General features: G+C 41.0%; 1 protein-coding gene across 2 annotated transcripts in view; it reads left to right on the top strand.

The window, feature by feature from the left end:
- Positions 1-17,445, top strand: part of ZNF438 (zinc finger protein 438) — a 199,463-nt gene extending 182,018 nt beyond the window's left edge. For both annotated transcript variants that reach the window (XM_014453950.2, XM_023752197.1), the window contains 2 exons: positions 13,421-15,208; positions 16,552-17,445. In XM_014453950.2, coding sequence (XP_014309436.1) covers positions 13,431-15,208; positions 16,552-17,167 — 2,394 coding nt within the window. In that variant the 5' untranslated portion in view covers positions 13,421-13,430 and the 3' untranslated portion in view covers positions 17,168-17,445. The remainder of the gene's footprint in view (positions 1-13,420; positions 15,209-16,551) is intronic.
- The last annotated feature ends 1,622 nt before the right edge of the window (positions 17,446-19,067 follow it).

The following is a 19,067-nucleotide window of genomic DNA, read 5'->3' as shown; positions in this document are numbered from 1 at the left end:
AAAGAAATTTCATATCCTGTGAAAGACACATCTTGAAAATGCCTAAAGAAAGTTGTCATTTTTTCATGGTGAAGGGACTGGAGTCCGTGTTGATGAAAACACCTTGGTGGCTGCGGTGACTGGCAGTGGCTGCAGCAGCGGGGTGATGGGGCTGGTGCCTTCCCCTGATCAGCCCGGTCGACTCCCACAAAGGGAGGCCAGACTGTGGCTTAGGCCCGCTCCCCAAGGGGAGCAGGGAGCGGGCCTAAGCCATTAGTAGGACATCCCCTGAGGGCTCCCAGTATGTGAGAGGGGCAGGCTGGGCTGAGAGACCACCCCCCGCCCCCTCCCCCCCCAGTGCACGAATTTCGTGCACCGGGTCCCTAGTTGAGATTATAAACTGAAAAATATGTATTTGTGAATTCTTTTTTAAGATAATAAATGTATGTTAAGCTCATTAAAGCTTAACATAAATAGCATTTCATGTGAGTGGCTATTTTCTAAACCAAAAAATTAATGAGAAGACTGGCATTGACTTAGGTTTTTTGCAAATATCTTTAAAGTCTGGCTTCCTTGAAAATAATTGAAGTCTCATATCTAGTCCTGCATTTAGTATGTTGTTCTATGTTGTTTATGTTGAAATATTTTGGAAAAAAACAACTTGAGAGTTGCAGGGAAGGGAGTATTTTAATAGCCTTTTCAGATAATTGTGAATATTTTTCTTTGATACTACACCAAAACGTGTTAGATAACTATAACTGTCTTCAATAGAGTCAGGTAATTCTTACAGTTTATTTGAAGCCATATCAATGTACTTATTGTCTTCTGTTACATTTTGGTCTGTCTTACACTTGAATGAGTCTTTTACCCATCCCTATAACATAAGACATCGGTCGTTTAGAAAACATTAGTTTTCTGAGTTATGCAGATCTTCTATATATACAGCAGGTCCTTGAATAATGTCATTTCATTCAATGCCCCTTCATTATAATGTTGATGAGAAAAGAATCTATTGTAGCCTAGGGTCCCTCCACATACACAGTGGTCTGTGTGGAGTTGGCATGTTCTCCATGTGTCTGCATGGGTTTTCTCCGAGTGCTCTGGTTTCCTCCCTTGTCCCAAAGGTGTGCATGTGAGGTTAGTTGGCACGTCCATGGTCCCTGTCTCTGTGAGTGTGGGTGTGGAGGTATGTGTTGGGGGAGGGGGGTGAGTGCACCCTTTGATGGAAAGGTGTCCTCCCTCAAGTTGGGTCCCACCTTGTACCCTGAGCTGCCAGGACAGGCTTCAGCCACCCAAGATTCTGAACTTGAATAAGCGGGTTGGACAAGAATTCTCTTACTTGTTTTTATTCTTTTTTAATGTATGTATAGCTCACATTTATTTCAGTGTTTAGTATTAGAAGTGTTTGGGGTCTTTATTTAGCAGTTTGGTGATGTTTTTGTGACTGAACTTGAATAAGCGGGTTGGACAAGAATTCTCTTACTTGTTTTTATTCTTTTTTTAATGTATGTATAGCTCACATTTATTTCAGTGTTTAGTATTAGAAGTGTTTGGGGTCTTTATTTAGCAGTTTGGTGATGTTTTTGTGACAAGAAATATGCCATATGAATTTAACTCTTGTTTCTATTAATTAACCTATGATAAAATCGGTTTTGTTTTAAGTTGTTTCCCTTAAAGTTGCAGTTTCCAAGAAACTGCAGACAACATTCAGTGAGGATTTACTGTACATCATTTTATACAATATTATAAAAATCATATTGTTAATGTAACAACATTCTCATCTGAAAGATCTTTAAGTATTGGGAAGCTTCAAGCTCCTAGTGATAAACTCAAGTCTTTCAAAGTTCTAATTGCCGCTTGCTGGAATGATTTTCATCAGTGACAGTGGTTACTTGTAGTGATAACCTTCATTCATTCACTTAGGAAAAAATGTCTGTCCAATACTTAAGTCTGAATATGTTCTCTCAACATGTCTGCCAGATGTTATTTCAAGTAAAAATGGTATTTCATGAAAAAAAGCAGCAGTTCAGCTTTGCAATGCAAACAATCGCACAAGTGCTTTTTCCTCAAGGCAGCCGCCTTGTTTCAGTGTGCAGCGCAAGTGCCCTACGAGTGTGAACCACCAGCACTCAGAATTGTAAAAAGCACGTCAGGATCACAGTTTATTAAAATTTTGTGCCACCTTTTTGTTGTTCTACTGAGAGTGTGTGGCAGTAGAGAATATGACTGCTTGAACAGTTTACTGTCCCTGCCTTAATTCAGGCTAAGGTGCTAGAGCAGTTTTCCCCAATTCTCCCATTTGTCCAATCAGTGCAACACCTACAAAGGTCAACTGAGTGGAAAGGCAATGACATATTATTAGCATGAAAAGGGATTGTTGGGACCTTCCACAGGGTGTACAAACCACACTTTGAGAAACAATGATCCAGTGTCATCCTCTCTTGTTAAAGGGAGAAACTAAGGCCAATACGGGTCTTGTTCATATTCCTTCATAGTAGATGGAAAAACCAAAGCCTCCTCTGCTCTCTTTCTTATATGTAATGCAATTTGTCTTGTTTTCTCTGAGGACCTCTCCTAAAAAAGAAACATCCCCTAGATCTAAATCATTGGCCACAGCACTGAATGGGTAGAAGTTGACACATGAGAAATTTAGAATTTCTTTCAGCATTTTTTAACTTTTTCAGTCAGTCCTAATGTTCATCAGTGACCTCAGTTTGGGAAGCAGGTAGTATGCGTCGGCCTGCAAACTGAAAAGTCCCGGGTTCAATTCCAGTTGAGGGCACATGCCCGGGTTGCAGGCTTGATCCCCAGTAGGGGGCGTGCAAGAGGCAGTCAATCAATGATTCTCTCTTATCATTGATGTTTCTATCTCTCTCTCCCTCCCCCTTCCTCTCTGAATTCAATAAAAATATAAAATAAATAAAAAAAAATCTAGGAAATTTATATTATTTCTAAAGTTATAATAGACCTTAAAGTAATTAATTTTATCTTCATTTTTTTCTCATTATAAAAAAACTACTTTGTCAGTACTAGAAAGTGTTAAATTTGTTGTGTAATTGTTACTTTAAAAGAGTTCCATTTTGGTATAAGTCTGATTTGTTCACCAGAAGCTCTGTAAAAGGAGCCATTCATGTAACAAGCCTGGCTTGTAATGCCTTGGACATTGTGAAGGGAATCGCTCTGTAAATTTCATTAACTACCTTCCTAGCAACTCTTCTGTACATTCCTGTTAGAAAAAAACAAGATCGTTCTCTCTCCTGATAGTTACACTCTCTGACTGGAAAAGGTTAGTCAAAATGATCTTTATTTTATCAACATAGAGATGAGTTATGTGGCACATATTGGAGGAGACTGACAAACAGATAAATTGCAGAACACCTTAGTAAGTTCATTGTGTTGGAATGGAAGGAGAACAGCTTTGGTGCCAGACAGACCTGGATTCAAATCCACCTCTCACTTACCAGCTTTGTGCCCTTGCAAGAAATACTCAATTACTGCATCTATGGGCCAAAGATGTTAATATCAAGAGCTCATGGAGGATTAAGTGAGATAATAGGTTAAGCACCCAGTCTGACTCTTGACAGAAGGATATTTTAGCACTTCATAACAGAATTTAAGGGTTCAGGACCTAAGGGAAAAATAGAATTTGATGAGTAGAGATGGGGAACATGTGCACTACCTTCAGTAAGTAACTTTATTCATGAAGAAATTACAGGAGATAGGGCAGTAGCTTGAAGAGAAAACAGAGTCCAAGGACTCTTAATTGTTGTTTTGGTTTTTATTTATTTATTTTTTGTTGTCGTTCAGCAAAAACAAAGGAAAAAGCAAGACAGTACTGTTGAAAGTTAATAGTTCACTCATTTAGTAACTAACATGTTGTGTGACTGCCATGTACTAAACACTGGTCTGGGGACCGAGATCCTGGCAGTGAACAAAACAAGCCCCTGCTTTCTTGGAGTTTACATTCTAGTGGAAGGAAGACAGGTTAATATAATCTCATTATAAAGGCAAGTGCCATGAAGGACAGTTAAAGCAGAGAAAGGAAACAGCCAGTGATTGCGTGGGGCTGAGCAGCTGCTTTAGATAGGTTGGTCAAGGATGGCCTCCCTAATCTGTGGAGCTCACCAGTGGTGTGGGGCCCCTGAGGCAGCACAAGGGGCCTGGAGAGCAGTGTGGAGTGCAGAACAGGGTTGGAAATGCTCCATTTTCTTACTCTAATATGCACTATTTTTTACACATGAAAAATATTTCAGGACTTGAGGTGGATGAGTTGTATACTTAGAGAGAGAGTGCTTTTCCCTTCTATCCCTCCACCCCAGAAAAGGTAAAGTTATTTGTGTTGTATAATTAAAGAGGAGAGTTTAGAAGTGGAAGGAAGGGATGGTGAATGAGTTCCTACCAGATGACCTCTTTTCTCCATGAGGTCTTAGATCCTTCAGGCTGCTATACCAAAGTACCATAGCCTGACTGTCCAACAAACAACAGAAATTTCTCTCTCACATTTCTGGAGGCTGAAAGTCTAAGAGAAGGGTGCCAGCATGTCAGGTTCTGGTGAGAGCCCTCTTCTGGGTTGCAGACTGCTGAATTCCTGCTGTGTCCTCACATGGCAGGAAGAGGGCAAGAGAGCTCTCTGGGGACCTTTTATAAGGACACTAATCCCAGTCATGAGGGCTCCATCCTCATGACCTAATTACCTTCCAAAGGAGCCACATCCTCATACCATTACACTGGGAGTTTTGGATTCAACATATGAATTTGGGGGATCGGGGTGGGGGGACACAAACGTTCAGTCCATTGCAAGGTTAATGCCCAAAATTGTTGGCAAGAGAGAAGAGAACTCTGGGGGAAAGGTGGAGGAGGGAGAGTGCTTCAGAAAAGCAATGGGAGAGACCTAAGCCAGCCCCAGTGACAAACTGAAGGGAGTCTGTAGGGATGAGATACAGATGATAGCATAGGTCTGCAGTTTGAAACTGAAACCTTAAATGTACAAGTTGTCCAGTGTTCACAGTGGTTGGCTTTCTCTCGCACCAGCAGTGGGGGTGGAGGGCAGTGTGGCCAGTTGGGGTAGGTGTGTAGGAAGACAGCAGTGGGGTGAGCTCGCGGTATGCTTGCTGGGAGTGTCCGTAGGTGGTCAGCCACGAAGCCCACTCCAGAACCAGGAATACCTACCTAAGTACACACACATCCAAATGTGAAGAGCCCCAAGGAAAAGAGAACGTAGGTGGATTGTGTAATCCCTCCATCTCTTCAAGGAAAATGGAGAGTTAACTCTTACATATTCCTAACCTGTAGGTGAGAGTAAACATTTCCTTCCACCAGGTTTTGTAGTTGTCATGCAAAGAACAATAAAGATATTGGAGGAGAAGCTGGGAAGAATTTTATAAAAGGACTCCTAAGTAGTCCCACAGCTTTTAAACTCAGTGACTTCGCTCTTTGTTGTCGCTCATGTCAGCATCTGACTGCATTAGCTGTACCTCCAAACCTGTATATGCTAATTCACTCACATACAGCAGATCTGCTCAGCTCCCCAGAGGTAACTACTGCAAGTCCAGTTACCTTAGTTCCAGTCAGTGCCTGGGGATTCATTTGCTTTTTTTTATTGTTGTTTACTTTCTTCAAAGTCTCAGTATTGTAGGTGTTCTCTCTATGTTAAGGTAAGGTGTGCCTTGATTAAAGAAATATGCCCTGACCGGTTTGGCTCAGTGGATAGAGTGTCAGCCTGGGGACTGAAGGGTCCCAGGTTCGATTCTGGTCAGGGGCATGTACCCAGTGGGGGGTGTGCAGGAGGCAGCTGATCGGTATTTCTCTCATAGATGTTTCTGCCTCTCTATCCCTCTCCCTTCCTCTCTGTAAAAAAATCAATAAAATATATTTTTTTAAAAATAGAAAAAGAAAAGAAATAAGCAAAAGGGACCTGGAGAGTATTATGCTAAGTGAAATAAGCCAGTCAGAGAAAGACAAGTATCACATCATCTCACTCATATGTGGAATCTAATGAACAAAATAAAAATAAACTAACAAATTGAAGAATCTCAGAGGAGGGAGGAGGAAGGGCAGAAGAGATTAACCACAGAATTTATATGAATATATGCTTAGCCCAGGGACACAGACAATAGTGCATGAAGGCGTGGGAGGGAGCGGGAGCAGGGTGGAGGGAGCCAATAGTGGGGGGGGGGGGAGGGACATCTGTAATACTTTCAATAATAAAGATAAATTTTTAAAAATAAATAATAGTAAAAAAAAAAAGTACCAAGCAGGAGTTTTAGGGACTAATTATAGACTTAAAGGAATATATGGTCCTGTGCATTGGTACTTATAAATCATGAACTATTTGACAAAAAAAGCTGATGCATAGAAAAACTTACAGCAAAAAAAAAAAAGAAAAAAGTTATAAATCACTGTGAGTTGCAGATAAATCAGAAGTGAAAATAAAACATGTAAACCTATACTATAAAGCAGAGGAACAATTCCATTTCCCCTCCTTACTAGTAAATGCCATTCTGTACATATAAAGTAATCTCTTCTGGCCACTGACTTGTTCCCAGGTGTGACTGACAGGTAAGCATCTTCTCACATCATCCAGACCTTATGGGGCATGTGTCTAAACTGCCTTTATCTAGTCCTTTTCCCCATTGATTTGCGGGGAATAGACTTGGAGAGTGTCAAACTGTAGCTTTTGGCAAAGCTGTATAAATGGCATGCCTATATTATCTAATCTCCCCTTTATTCCTTTCCTGTTAATAATAACCAAGTTATTAATGTTATTAATACTTTTGGGCAAGAGGAAGTGGAAAATTAATGTCTGCTGAGCATCTCATGTGTGCTAAGCACTACCCTGGCACCTTCATGGAGCCTTTTTTCTTTTATTGTCTAAAGTTTCATGGGGCCTCTTTTTCATTTAATCCTGATAGACCTTTGTAGCCAGAAACTATTAGTATGCCCATTTAGTAATTGAGGACACAGGCTCAGAGAGTAACTTTCACAAGCCACAAGACAGAACCAGGAGTTGAAACCACCTCTGTATAAACCCCAAAACCCATGATCTTTCCACTAGAGACAATTGTAGTGGCCATAACCATGTGTAATAGCTTACAGTCTGCATGTAGAGGTGGAAAGTGCCTTTTGAGTCAAACAGGCCAAGGCTTGAGTTCCAGCTTTGAAATCTTTATCTGTACATGTAGCAGTAATTCCCACTTTAGGTTATTGTGGGGATGAAATGATAATGCATGTAAAGTTTTTGCACAGTACCTGATACAAAATATTCCTTATCATTAGAATAATGTTTAAGAAACAGTATTGATAAGTGCTAGGAAATTCAGAAGCTCTGGAGCTCAGAAAATGAGAGTTCTTTTTTCTGCTAAGCTAGGCTATGAATTGTTTAGCAAGGCAGCTCTCAAAGGCCTGTGCTGAATGGAAGGTGTTTGGACATCAGGTGTTCTTACAGGAGGGAAGGAGAAGGAGTCGGGTAAGAGCATAGTTCAGTAAGCAGGGCATGTGCCAAGGAGAATGGAGAAAACTAGGTTCGGGATACAAGATATCTAACTGGGAATGTGCTTATTTCCTTTGTAGAGTGTCAGATTTCCTGAAATTTGGGTCCTGGATATAAGGACTCTAGGAGGTCTTAGCGCTACGGATATGTGGAGTAGAAGTGGTATGTATTTGGCATCCTGGATCTTTAGAAGCAAATAATACTTGTGCCGGCATGTTTTACAGTGCACTCTACAGTCAGTGCTCAGTAGCCTCCTGTTGACTCTTGCATCGGAGCCCAGACAGTGCCTTTGCAGGGGTAAGGGGCGGGGCGGGGGGGGCGGTAAAGAGGGGGCAACAGCTAAATGTGTTTTTCAATAAAATTAAGCTGAGCTCCCCTATGTTACGAGGCATTTCTTTTATCTCAAATGTCTCCAGGGTTTTACCATATTTGTTTTAACCAAAGTCCATCCTGGGAACAGTTTGAACCCCAACTGGAATTTGTTATTTGAAAGCCAAGTGGGAGGGAAAAAAAGAGATGCCAACAAATGAATTGAAAATAGGGTTTTTCAGTTTAACAAAGTTAAAGCCTAAACAACACCTAAAAGTTTGGCTCTTTAAGTAGCTAACACTTGGCAGTACTTTTGTTCTGCTCCTGGATCATGGAGCCTGTTTCAAGAGCAGGGACACCCCTCTCTTTCTGTGCCTGCTCCCTACTCCATGCATAGCATAGGCCTGTGGCCCTAACACATGGAATCATGGAGTTGTGCCCACACCGACAAAGGGGCAAGCAGGAACAACTTTGTTCAGAAGCAACAAAGGAGGCTTTGGTTCTGCCCATGGAAATCAGGAAGTGAGTTGTTTGCAGCTATCTAGATTCTAGAGCAGCGGTTCTCAACCTGTGGGTCACGACCCCTTTGGCGGTCGAACGACCCTTTCACAGGGGTCGCCTAAGACCATCCTGCATATCAGATATTTACATTACGATTCATAACAGTAGCAACATTACAGTTATGAAGTAGCAATGAAAATAATTTTATGGTTGGGTCACAACATGAGGAACTGTATTTAAAGGGCCAGAAAGTTGAGAACCACTGTTCTAGAGAGTTGCCTGCCCCAGGAACTGGTCTGTTAATATTATCTGTGCCAGCTGCATTGTGGCAGTTGGATTAAGCTGGTTCAGATGTTGGCGCTTAGTACTGCTGAGCCCTCACTCTTCCCTCTGCTGCCTCTAACATGCAGCCCATCTCCATTAGGTCAAATTCTTTGGAAGCAATGGAGGGAAAGGAGGAGAACACACAGTGTATTTTCCCAAACAAATATCTGACAACCATACTGGATTTGTCAGACTCCTATGTACAATAAGTGGCAAATTCAACTTTAAAAATCTGCTTTTACCTTAAGAAATGATTAACGTTTCATAAGTTCTCTCTAATGAGTGGGCTTTGAGAAAGAATCATTTAAAAGTGATTGAAGTTTTGGGATCTGACAGTCCATTTTTATACCAAAAAAATTTTTTTCCTAAATGTTCAGAGATAATGTTATATTTTGGAGTTAATTAAGGCAACTTCTATGTAATTTTTCTCCTTTTAAAAGGAGAATGAAGGGGAGGAAGGTTATTGCTTCAAATTGGAATGGGACAGATCTGATTGTGTGAACTTTGGCACATTATTTAACTTCCTCAAGACTTATTTTTCTTAATCTATAAAAGGGGAACAATAAAATTTATTTGCAAGGTTTACTTGAGGGATCAATTAAAAGACCTAGCACAGATTCTAGAGCAGGGGTGGGCAAACTTTTTGACTCGAGGGCCACAATGGGTTCTTAAACTGGACCGGAGGGCCGGAACAAAAGCATGGATGGAGTGTTTGTGTGAACTAATATAAATTCAAAGTAAACATCATTACATAAAAGGGTACGGTCTTTTTTTTTTTTAGTTTTATTCTTTTCAAACGGGCCGGATCCGGCCCTCGGGCCATAGTTTGCCCACGGCTGTTCTAGACCATAATAAGGACTCAATATCTATTAGTTGACTTTTAAATCCACAGTTAGGTCAGTTTCTGTAAATGTCACTTTTCAAAATAGTTATTTTTAATATGCTTAACATATTATAAAACAGCCCACATTTAGAATCCTAATATTAAGGATTCATGTTGTAAAATTGTGCAAAATTAATTTTACTGAGTGAGCCTTTTATGTTTTCAGTTAATAAAAGTCCATGTTTAGAGCCTGAGAGTCCTGTGAGTCTCTTAAACTGTGTTATGGGTAATTTTGCAGGATTTCCAGAAATTATGAATGTCAGTGGGAATTTCTACCTCTCGTTATTTAGAGCACAGCTCGATGAGATCTGTAATTAGTAGGTAACAGGTGAGGGTATTTTGGTCACCATCTGTGAAAGGTCTTGAAAGTGGGTAATGGAGTAAACCACTCTTGTAGCTACATTGCAAAGAAAGACTGCCTACAGTCATGGAATCTTAGAATTTTAGAGTTTTAAAAACTTACAGCTACTTTCAACTTCTCTAAAAACTCCTGTTCAAACTACTTTAAAAATAAAAAAAACAGTCTGTAGTATTGTAGTGTAACTGACTTTTATTGAAAATTGCTTTGTTTTATCCTAAAGAACCAAATGTTTGGAGGAACAGCTCTAATTGTCCTTGGTAGTGCTTACCTTTTGGGGGTAATTATGCACTGTCAGATGTTAGATCAGTTTTCTTATCACTAGCAATTCTTATGATTAAGCAGACAAGGAAAAAAAAAACATGAGCTACTCTTGTCTGTAATCTAGACAGTCATTTATTCATACACACACTTAACCATATTAATATCCTACAACAGTGATTTTCAACCTTTTTCATCCCATGGCACACACAAACGAAATACTAAAATTCTGCGGCACACCAAAAAATATATTTTTTTGCCAATCTGATAAAAAATAGGTATAATTTTTATTCATTCACACTGGATGGCTATTTTGTGTTGTCTGTTGTCATTTTTTTTTTATTTGACAATCTAGGGGAAAAGAGGTCAATGCCCCAGACTAAATAGGCAGGTATTGTTGCATGTTTGAAAAATTCTTGTGGCACACTAGTTGAAAAGTACTGTCCTAAAAGATACCCTTTTGAAAAACAGATTCAAATAGGGAAACTTTCATTTTCCTTTCATTCATTCAACAAATATTTAAGCACCTTCTGTATGCCAGGCATAGAGAGCATTCAAGGAAAATAAGCACCTGCCTCATCCTGACCTCTTAGCTCCCCACAGCCCCAACCTCAAAGGCCACCATAATATTAGTTTATTTTGTTTCTTTTCAGAAATATCCTGTGCATATACAGGAATATATTTGTGTGTATCTCACTATATTTTTAAATTCAAGCTATAGCATACTATAAATCTCACATCTTAGAGTATAGTCCATATCAGTCTAACTCATTTTCTTTTTCCTGCTGCATGGTATTACACTGTATGGTTGGATGATCATTCTGTTAGTACCCTTTGCTAGACATTTAACTAACTCCTAAGGGGTTTTCCATTTGTTTTTCTTCTGTTTTTGTGGCTTTGTCCTCCTTCTCTTGCCTTGCATGTCTTCTAATGCATCAGTTTCACTCCCTATCACTTCATCCTAATGATTCTGGGAGATGAGACTCAGCACACTCATGGAGACCCTCACCCTTGTATGTGCTTCCTACAGTTCCAGGTAAACTTGAGTAAGTTAAATTTACCCAATAGGCCCTTATCTTTTTACCCCACAGATTTCTTGTGATTGGCTTATGGTCATTGATCATGAAGCCAGCTGATAAACTTGTCTACCCCAGTATCCACTTCTTTAAATGGCAGGTAACTTGAGCAGTCAAGTGAGGTGATATCGCTTATGCTTTCATGTATTATTGTCACATATTATTTCAAGAGGATTTATGACTGAGGACAAAGTAGCCTTTCTTCCAGCTCTTCTTGCTGTAAATATTTTGTGCTCAATCAATTAAGAGTATGAACTAGAGCCCCGGCCGGTGTGTGCGTGGTGGTTAGACTATCGTCCTGTGCACTGAAGGGTTGCGGGTGTGATTCCTGGTCAGGGCACATTACCAGATTGTAGGTTCGATATCTGGTCGTGGTGCGTGGGTGAGGCAACGGACTGATATTTCTCTCTCTCCCTTTCTTGAATCAATGAAGAAACATTTCCTGGGGTGAGGATTTTTTTTAAAAAAAGAGTATAAACTAGATATAAGTGACCCAATGTTTTCTCTTCCTTCCTCACCCCGGATCTGTTCTGTAGACCATTATTATTGTTAATGCAGTTATTTAACCAAAAGCTATCAATAATTTTAAGCTTTCTGCAAAGCCTCACAATTCAAATTTAATATATTTATTTACAACTTCAGTACTTCTTCCAAAAAGATGAGATAAGCTTAAAATGAAAGACATTTAACTTTAAAGGCTATGAAAATAAATTTACAAAATAAATAACTTATAGAGGAAGAAGGAACAAATGTAGCACCTCCATTTAGGTGACTGTTGCCAGGTGGTTGACCAAGCACTTTACCCATGACTTTGTGGTAGCAAAGCTAAATAGGAAAACAACAGATTATATAATTATCCTGTGTCGGTTTTCCAGACCATAGCACTCGTGATTTTCCTTCTTATTCTAATGCAAGCTACCATTTGAAATATGTTTTTAACATACTCTGTCTTCCCCAAACAGTGATTACTTTCTAAAATAAGTTGGTCAGTATACATTTCTTATTCCTATTATGGTACAATATGTTTATGCATTCTACTATTTTTTTAAATTTGAAAGTATAAACTTCAAAACATGTTATGCTCCAAAGGTTTTAGAAAAGGGATTATGGGCCTTTAATAGCCAATCACTAGAATAATGTAGGTACCCAGTGAGTTGGAGTGAAATGTGCCTAAAATGAGGTACTTAGAAATGGGAAACTTCTCTGCAGCCAGGCCTTACTACCTCGAGGCTTCAGGAATAAAATAGGTAATATAATACTTAGAAGCAGTGCATCAAAATGTTTCCGGAATTGTTTTCTTAGAGTAGCTGTAATTGGTCTCTAATCATAATAAAGCCAGGGAGTGTGGGTGCTACTCTGTCAGGGCCCTAGGAGGTGCTTTTGTGTGATTTTGTGTGTTTTTTATGTTGTCCTATCTCTTTACCTATCACTTTGTATCGTTTTCTTTTCCCTCAACATTTTTTAAGGTGTCGCATCAACTTTTTTAATACTGGCGATTTAATTGCAAAAGCACACGTAAACAATTTGGAAGGTGTGAGAAAGAATTCACGAGTCACACGGGGAAACAGCAACAAAGCTGGCATTCAGTCTGAATGCGTTCGCTGTGCAACACAATCACACTACCAAGGGGTCAAATGGTGTGTCCTGAAATTGAGTGAAAAAATGAGTGCTACAAGAAACATTTGTTTCATACTGAAGATACAGAGGAAAATATCAAGATGAATTAAATATCAGCTTTACCCTCGCAAAGCTTAACTTTTATAGGGACAACCAGACATGTATATAAAATAAGTAAAATACACAGCAGAACAGACCAGAGGGAAGACCAGTAGCAGGACTGCAGCTCAGATCAGGACAGGAGCTGGGTTTGCACTGGCCTGTAAAGACGAATCAGAATTAGGTTAATGGACAGGATGGACTCAGTGGAGTAAAGATGAGCAGGACAGAGCCCTAGCTCTCAAGAAGCTCTGTTTAGTAATAGAGACACATAAACAGATAGATTATTATGAAAAGTGGCAAATGTTGTAATAGGGGCTGTGGACCCAGAGAGGAGAATAATAGTTGATCGTTGGGAAGGTGGGCAGGAGTTGACCTTTAGGCTGGATGCTGAAGAATGCGGGGGCTTGCTCAGAAGAGTAGGGGTGGTCTAGGAAAGCCTTAAGGCAGAGGAATTGATAAGATGCTTACTTGCACTCTCAACAACAGGACAGTTGACTTTTTACATTGTAATGTCGTTGCAGGTGATCAGTCATGCCTTCTGGAACAATACAGAGTGGAAAAGGTTTGCAGACCAAGAGTCAGTTTAGGACCATTGCACCGAAAATTGTGTCCAAAGTCCTAACTTCCAGAGTGCTGTCGGGCCCTTCGCCATCACTCTCTGATCAGGTGAATCCAGGCCCCCCCATCAGCTCTACACCACTGGGGGTGCCTGCCCAAAATTATGCTCTGATGCAGGTTGCTGGCCAGAAGGGGACATTTTCTCTCGTGGCGTTGCCTCAGGTTGCCTCAATTCAGCCAGTCCAGAAACCCAGACTGCCCCTGCCTGAAAACCTTAAACTGCCTATTCCTCGATACCAACCCCCAAGAAATAACAAAGGATCAACAAAGAGCCCCATTTCGAGCTTCTCTGAACGTGGCTGTAGCAAACCTCCTGCCCAAACCCAAACATCTCCTTCCCCGCCGGGCTGTTCTGAGCCCCCGCCCCAGCCCAGTCCGTCCGAGCCAGTGCTGCCACCAGACCAGGCCCCAGCCAGCATCAGCCCGGCTGCTCTGACCAACGGAGGTGGCCCCGGAGACTCTCGACCTCCAGTGACCAGTGACTGTGGAGACCCGAACCTTCCTGACACCCCAACATCATCCGCACCAGAGGAGCCCTCTGCCAGGCAGGGCTTCATGAAGATTTCAGGGAAAGAAATCTTTGCAAGCAAAGAACCATCCAGTAAACCTGCTGCTGTTGCCAGTGAAAAACATAAAGAACAAGCTGACCTTGCAGAAGGCACAGTCAGGTTATCCACAGCCATCTGGGGCGGTTCACTCCAGTGGGTCCCCTCAGTCCCCAAAGGTAAACTGCCAATCTTACCCCCCGTAAGTATGAAAACAACAGAGGTTTATAAAAGTGAGTCAGATGTTAACATTGTAGACTTTTCTTTACCTGGGCGCAGGGTGCACTGGGATAAGACATCCACCATCACCGAAGGCTTTGATGCAGCCACCAAAATGGCCAATAAGGTACCTGGTCCACAGGTGTCAAAGCAGAGTCTCTGTAAAAGTGCCTTTTGTCCAGCTACCAAACTGGATCTCAACCACAAAACAAAACTGAATGGCGGGGCAACAAAGAGAAAAGGTAGAAAACTAAAGGTACCAGATGAAATCTTGTCATTTCAGGGGAAAAGGAGGAAATGTAAAAGAATAAAAAATGATTCCCAACAATCCAGAGACCAAAAACCTGGGGCTTTGAAAAAATATCGTAGCATTATGCCAAAACCTGTCATTGTCATGCCCGCTGTGGCTCCCTTGGGTTCTCCTGTGGCTATATTACCTTCCCAAAAGCCCAGCAGCCTAGGACAGGACAGTTTGTTAAATAATTCGCTCACTCCTAAATATCTCGGCTGTAAGCAGGACGACAGCCCTTCCCCTAAACCCAGCTCTGCATTCAGAAATGGATTCTCTGGCATTAAGAAGCCTTGGCACAGATGTCCTGTCTGTAACCACCACTTCCAGTTCAAGCAGCACCTTCGAGACCACATGAATACCCACACTAACAGAAGGCCTTACAGTTGTCGAATTTGTCGCAAGGCATACGTGCGTCCCGGCAGCCTGAGCGCACACATGAAACTTCATCACGGCGAGAGCCGGCTGAAGAAACTTGTGTGCTGTGAATTTTGTGCAAAAGTGTTTGGTCATGTCAGAATCTATTTCGGCCATCTGAGAGAAGTGCATAGGGTTGTCATCAGCACCGAGCCCTCCCCCAGTGAACTGCAGCCAGGGGACCTGCCAAAGAACAGGGACAGGGATGCAAATGTGCAGAGGTGAGTGCTAATGGAATGAAAATCTGGCAAGAAAGTCTGTTTGGATTTGGGGAGCAGGCTAAGATTTCATATTCAGAAAGATAAGTTCATAAAAACATCTCTCAGATTAAGATTTTATGAGGCTAGTTCTATGAAGAATAATCTCATTTCTTATTGGTTTCTGATCACTCATAATTTATAATGATGGTAACCCTGGTAAGCCAGGCCACAAATTCCTGTTTGAGGTATGATGGAGACAATCAGGTGACAGACATTTTTTAACATTTCCTTTTTAAAAAAATTTATTTCAGAGAACGAGAGACAGAGAAACATTGATGTGAGAAACATTAATTGGTTGCCTCCCATAGTGGGGATCACCCTGACTGGGGATCGAACCCACAACCTGGGTATATGTCCCAACTGGGAATTGAACTGGCCACCTTTTGATGTATGGGGTGATGCTCCCACCAACTGAGCCACACCGGCCAGGATATAACAGATTATTTTTGTATCTGACATGAAATATTAAATATTGTGTATAGTTCCTGGTATTCTTTACAAGTAATTTCTCCAAAATGGTGTTCACAGAATTTACATCTGAACAGCATCAGTTGCCTCTTAACATCACATAACCCGTGGTGGCACCTCAGTGTGACCAGACCCTAAAGTGTCCAGATCTTTAACCCTCTACTTTTGTCCTATTTTTCCCTTCAGGCCAGATTAACTTTCTCCTGTGTCATTCCCATCTTCAGGTACTGCTCCTTAGCATTATAAACAAACAAGCTAAGTCATTCATAAGCCTGGCAGTCAGGGCTTTCTAAGAGCAATAAGTAAACCAGAGAAATGCTCTTATTTTGTCCACTGTCCACTATGACAGAGAACTGAATCCTCATTGGCCCCTTGGAAAGTAAACATTTTCCCACACTAGATTTTCTGCCCCTTGTATTGTTTTCCTGTAGTCCATTTTGATTTTTAGGTAAAATGTCCAAACAGTATTGGGTGTTCAAGGTGAGAGACGGCAGCGGTGGGTGGTGTGGGACAGTTACTGTCAACCAGACGCAGCATGTTCCTGGAGAGCCTCACTTGCTACCGCCTGACTCTCACATTGGTGACACCCGTTCCTGTGGTCACCAAGGACTAGTTAGCTCCCCTTGGGAAGGAGTGTGTGGCCCCAAGCAGGAGCAGCAGTTGGGGTTCTGCAGCCTCTGCTGAAGGCCTTCCCATGTTCTCTCTGTCTTCCCACCCTTTGCGCTTCTCTTCAGTGGGAGTGTTTTAGAACTTTGATGACTAAGAACTTAAAAGAGGAAAAGTTCCAATTCTGTTTTTCTATGCAATTTTATATTGACTCTTTCCCTCTTTTTCAGAGAAAACAAATCAAGCCTCGACGAAGACCTTCTCCTAAACCAGGCAGACGAAGTCAAATTACAAATCAAATGTGGCCGCTGTCAGATCACTGCCCAGTCCTTTGCTGAAATAAAGTTTCATTTACTTTATGTTCATGGAGAGGAAATTCAGGGCAGGCTGCAAGAGGAGATCTCCCCAGGAAGCCAAGCAGCTGGAGAAGAACTGGCTCAACATGCTGCTCCTTCCTGGAAACAGCATCCCGAAAGAAGAAAGCTGCCGCAGCACTGTCCCTCTGACGAGGAGGTGCATGCAGTTCCTACAATGACACGGCAACCCTACCTGCATCAGCAGAATGACAAGGAAATGCTCACAAAACATGAAGGAGCCCAGCTGAGACCCAGCAAGCCAGGAGAAGTCCCCCAGGGCCCTGCGAGTCCCAGCCCACACTCAGTTCTCCTTCAGTCCCCTTCCGGCTTTAACTGCATCCTTTGTGCACAGACGCTTAGAAGGAAAGAAGAACTCCTCCTGCACTGGGAACAAGGGCACAATTGTGAGGACCCTCCAATGCTCTGGAGGATTCTACATGCACTCTCTAACCGGGGAGTGTCCGAACTTCCCAGCAAAACTGAAACATGAAAGACTGGGGCCAGAGAGGTTAAACAGAGTTTTGTATCACCTTTCTCTCAAAGTTCTTGTTTTATGGTGGTGCTTAATTATAAAAATCAAACAAGTTAGGATTAGCATTAATAAGTGGGAGTGATTTTGTACATAATTTTATTTTCTTATGAAATATATACCCTTGATGCATATATTCTAACCATATGCAGTTTTATTTTTAAATTCTGTGCACTAAATGTTAATGTCTTAGACTTTATTTCAGAATAAATAAAAAGATCAAAATTTGGAGATTGAAATTTAAAGGATTTTAGGCTGTTCTTCAAATATAGTTTTCAGTAAAAACGTGTGTTTGAGTGTGTGTTATGTGTCCTTTTGTTCAAATGTTTTCTATTTAAGTAGGTCCACAAATGTGAAAATTTCCAGATGACAAAATTATTTCCATCTCAACCATATTGCTATTTATCAAATTTTCTTGTTTATTTGAAAATATTATAGAGCAATGCATTTAATAAGATTCTCATCTTACAATTTAAAATTCATATTTTCAGGACTCATCTTTTTTAAAATTCTATTTTCCTAAAGGCACATTGCCTTGAAGATGAGATGTTGCTAAGTTTTATAGCTGTAGTGTTTTATATCAAAGTAATCAAAAAAATGTTAGTACTTTGGTTAAATCACTGTTTTCATAAAAAGTCATTTTTTAGGCCAGAAAATTTACAACCTGGAAAGCGAACTAGATAGTTCAGTCCAGATGTCTAGGTATCTCAGCTGCTTTCCCTCCCTCCTAAGTAACTTCAGAGGATTGTCACTAAATGATCAATTTTAGACACAACTGTGCCATTCAAGCCCGGGTTCTCTTTAAAAGTCAAGAGTAAATGATTACCTCTTAAATTCCTGGGAAATTACCTCAAATCAGAAAAGTTGCCATTTGAAGTTTCTGGCCATCCTGGCTGCAAAATTATTTTCTTGAAATGGGGGAGTTAAGCCCTCATCCTACTAATATTCCAGCCTTTAGATGAAAGCACTGTGCATGCGGCCAGCCCTCTGCCTGAAGCTTGGCCCAGGCATCAGCATCACATTTTTCCCTACTAAAGGAAGATTTTGAAACAGAGGAAGAACTAAGTTCTAATTGATAAGCTAGTGGGTCTTAAGTCATTTTTTTAATGCCTAATTTTAAAAGCAAGTGTCCATAGACACACTTTGGCCCAAATACTATGAAAAGGGAAATTCAATCATTCATGTTTTGCAAATAGTTTTATAAATTTGAGGATAAGAGGGTAGGAATGGAAATCTCTGAAAAAATAATACTGCGGTTTATCAACCGATTACACTCTACACAGTTTCAGAGAGATAATATTAGACCTCCACTTTTTGATATTTTTAGAACTGTGTTATTCATGAAACAGCTTTACCATTTAGTACATTACCTAGTTTGTTTGGTCTTAAAGACACTAAAAAGTGAGATCTACCTAGAATACTGTTTGAATTGAAACTAAAATAATTCATAGACTACTCAGTCCTCAGATACTAAGCAATATTTCCGAAATACCAGTTTCCCAAGGGCTGGAGAATATATGTAGGTGAAGGTGTGGGGGCTAAAGGAAAATCTGAAGTTGCCAAGTTGCCAAGGTCATAGAGATGCCTGCCTGGCCATTTTTTATCTTACAGCAAGGCCAGACAGTGAGGCCATAGACCACCTTTGGAAAGAAGTAGTGAGTTAGGAATGCAACAGAGAACAGAAGTCGGGAGATGTGATTGGCTCATGGTTAAGTGCTCTGGCTGGATCCCCTTCTCAATTGGGCACTGATCTATGGGGGAGGGGAGAGGGGTGGCTCTTTGTAAGAAAGCTCTTTGTAAGAGAGAAGGAAACTTGCAATGCAGAGGGGCCTCAATGCCTGTGTGTATGGATTCATTCAGA

This window comes from Myotis lucifugus, unplaced genomic scaffold, assembly GCF_000147115.1.
Source record: "Myotis lucifugus unplaced genomic scaffold, Myoluc2.0 scaffold_29, whole genome shotgun sequence".
Lineage (NCBI taxonomy): Eukaryota > Metazoa > Chordata > Mammalia > Chiroptera > Vespertilionidae > Myotis > Myotis lucifugus.
The sequence above is the reverse complement of the archived record's forward strand: the minus strand, read 5'-3'. Positions and strand labels throughout refer to the sequence as shown.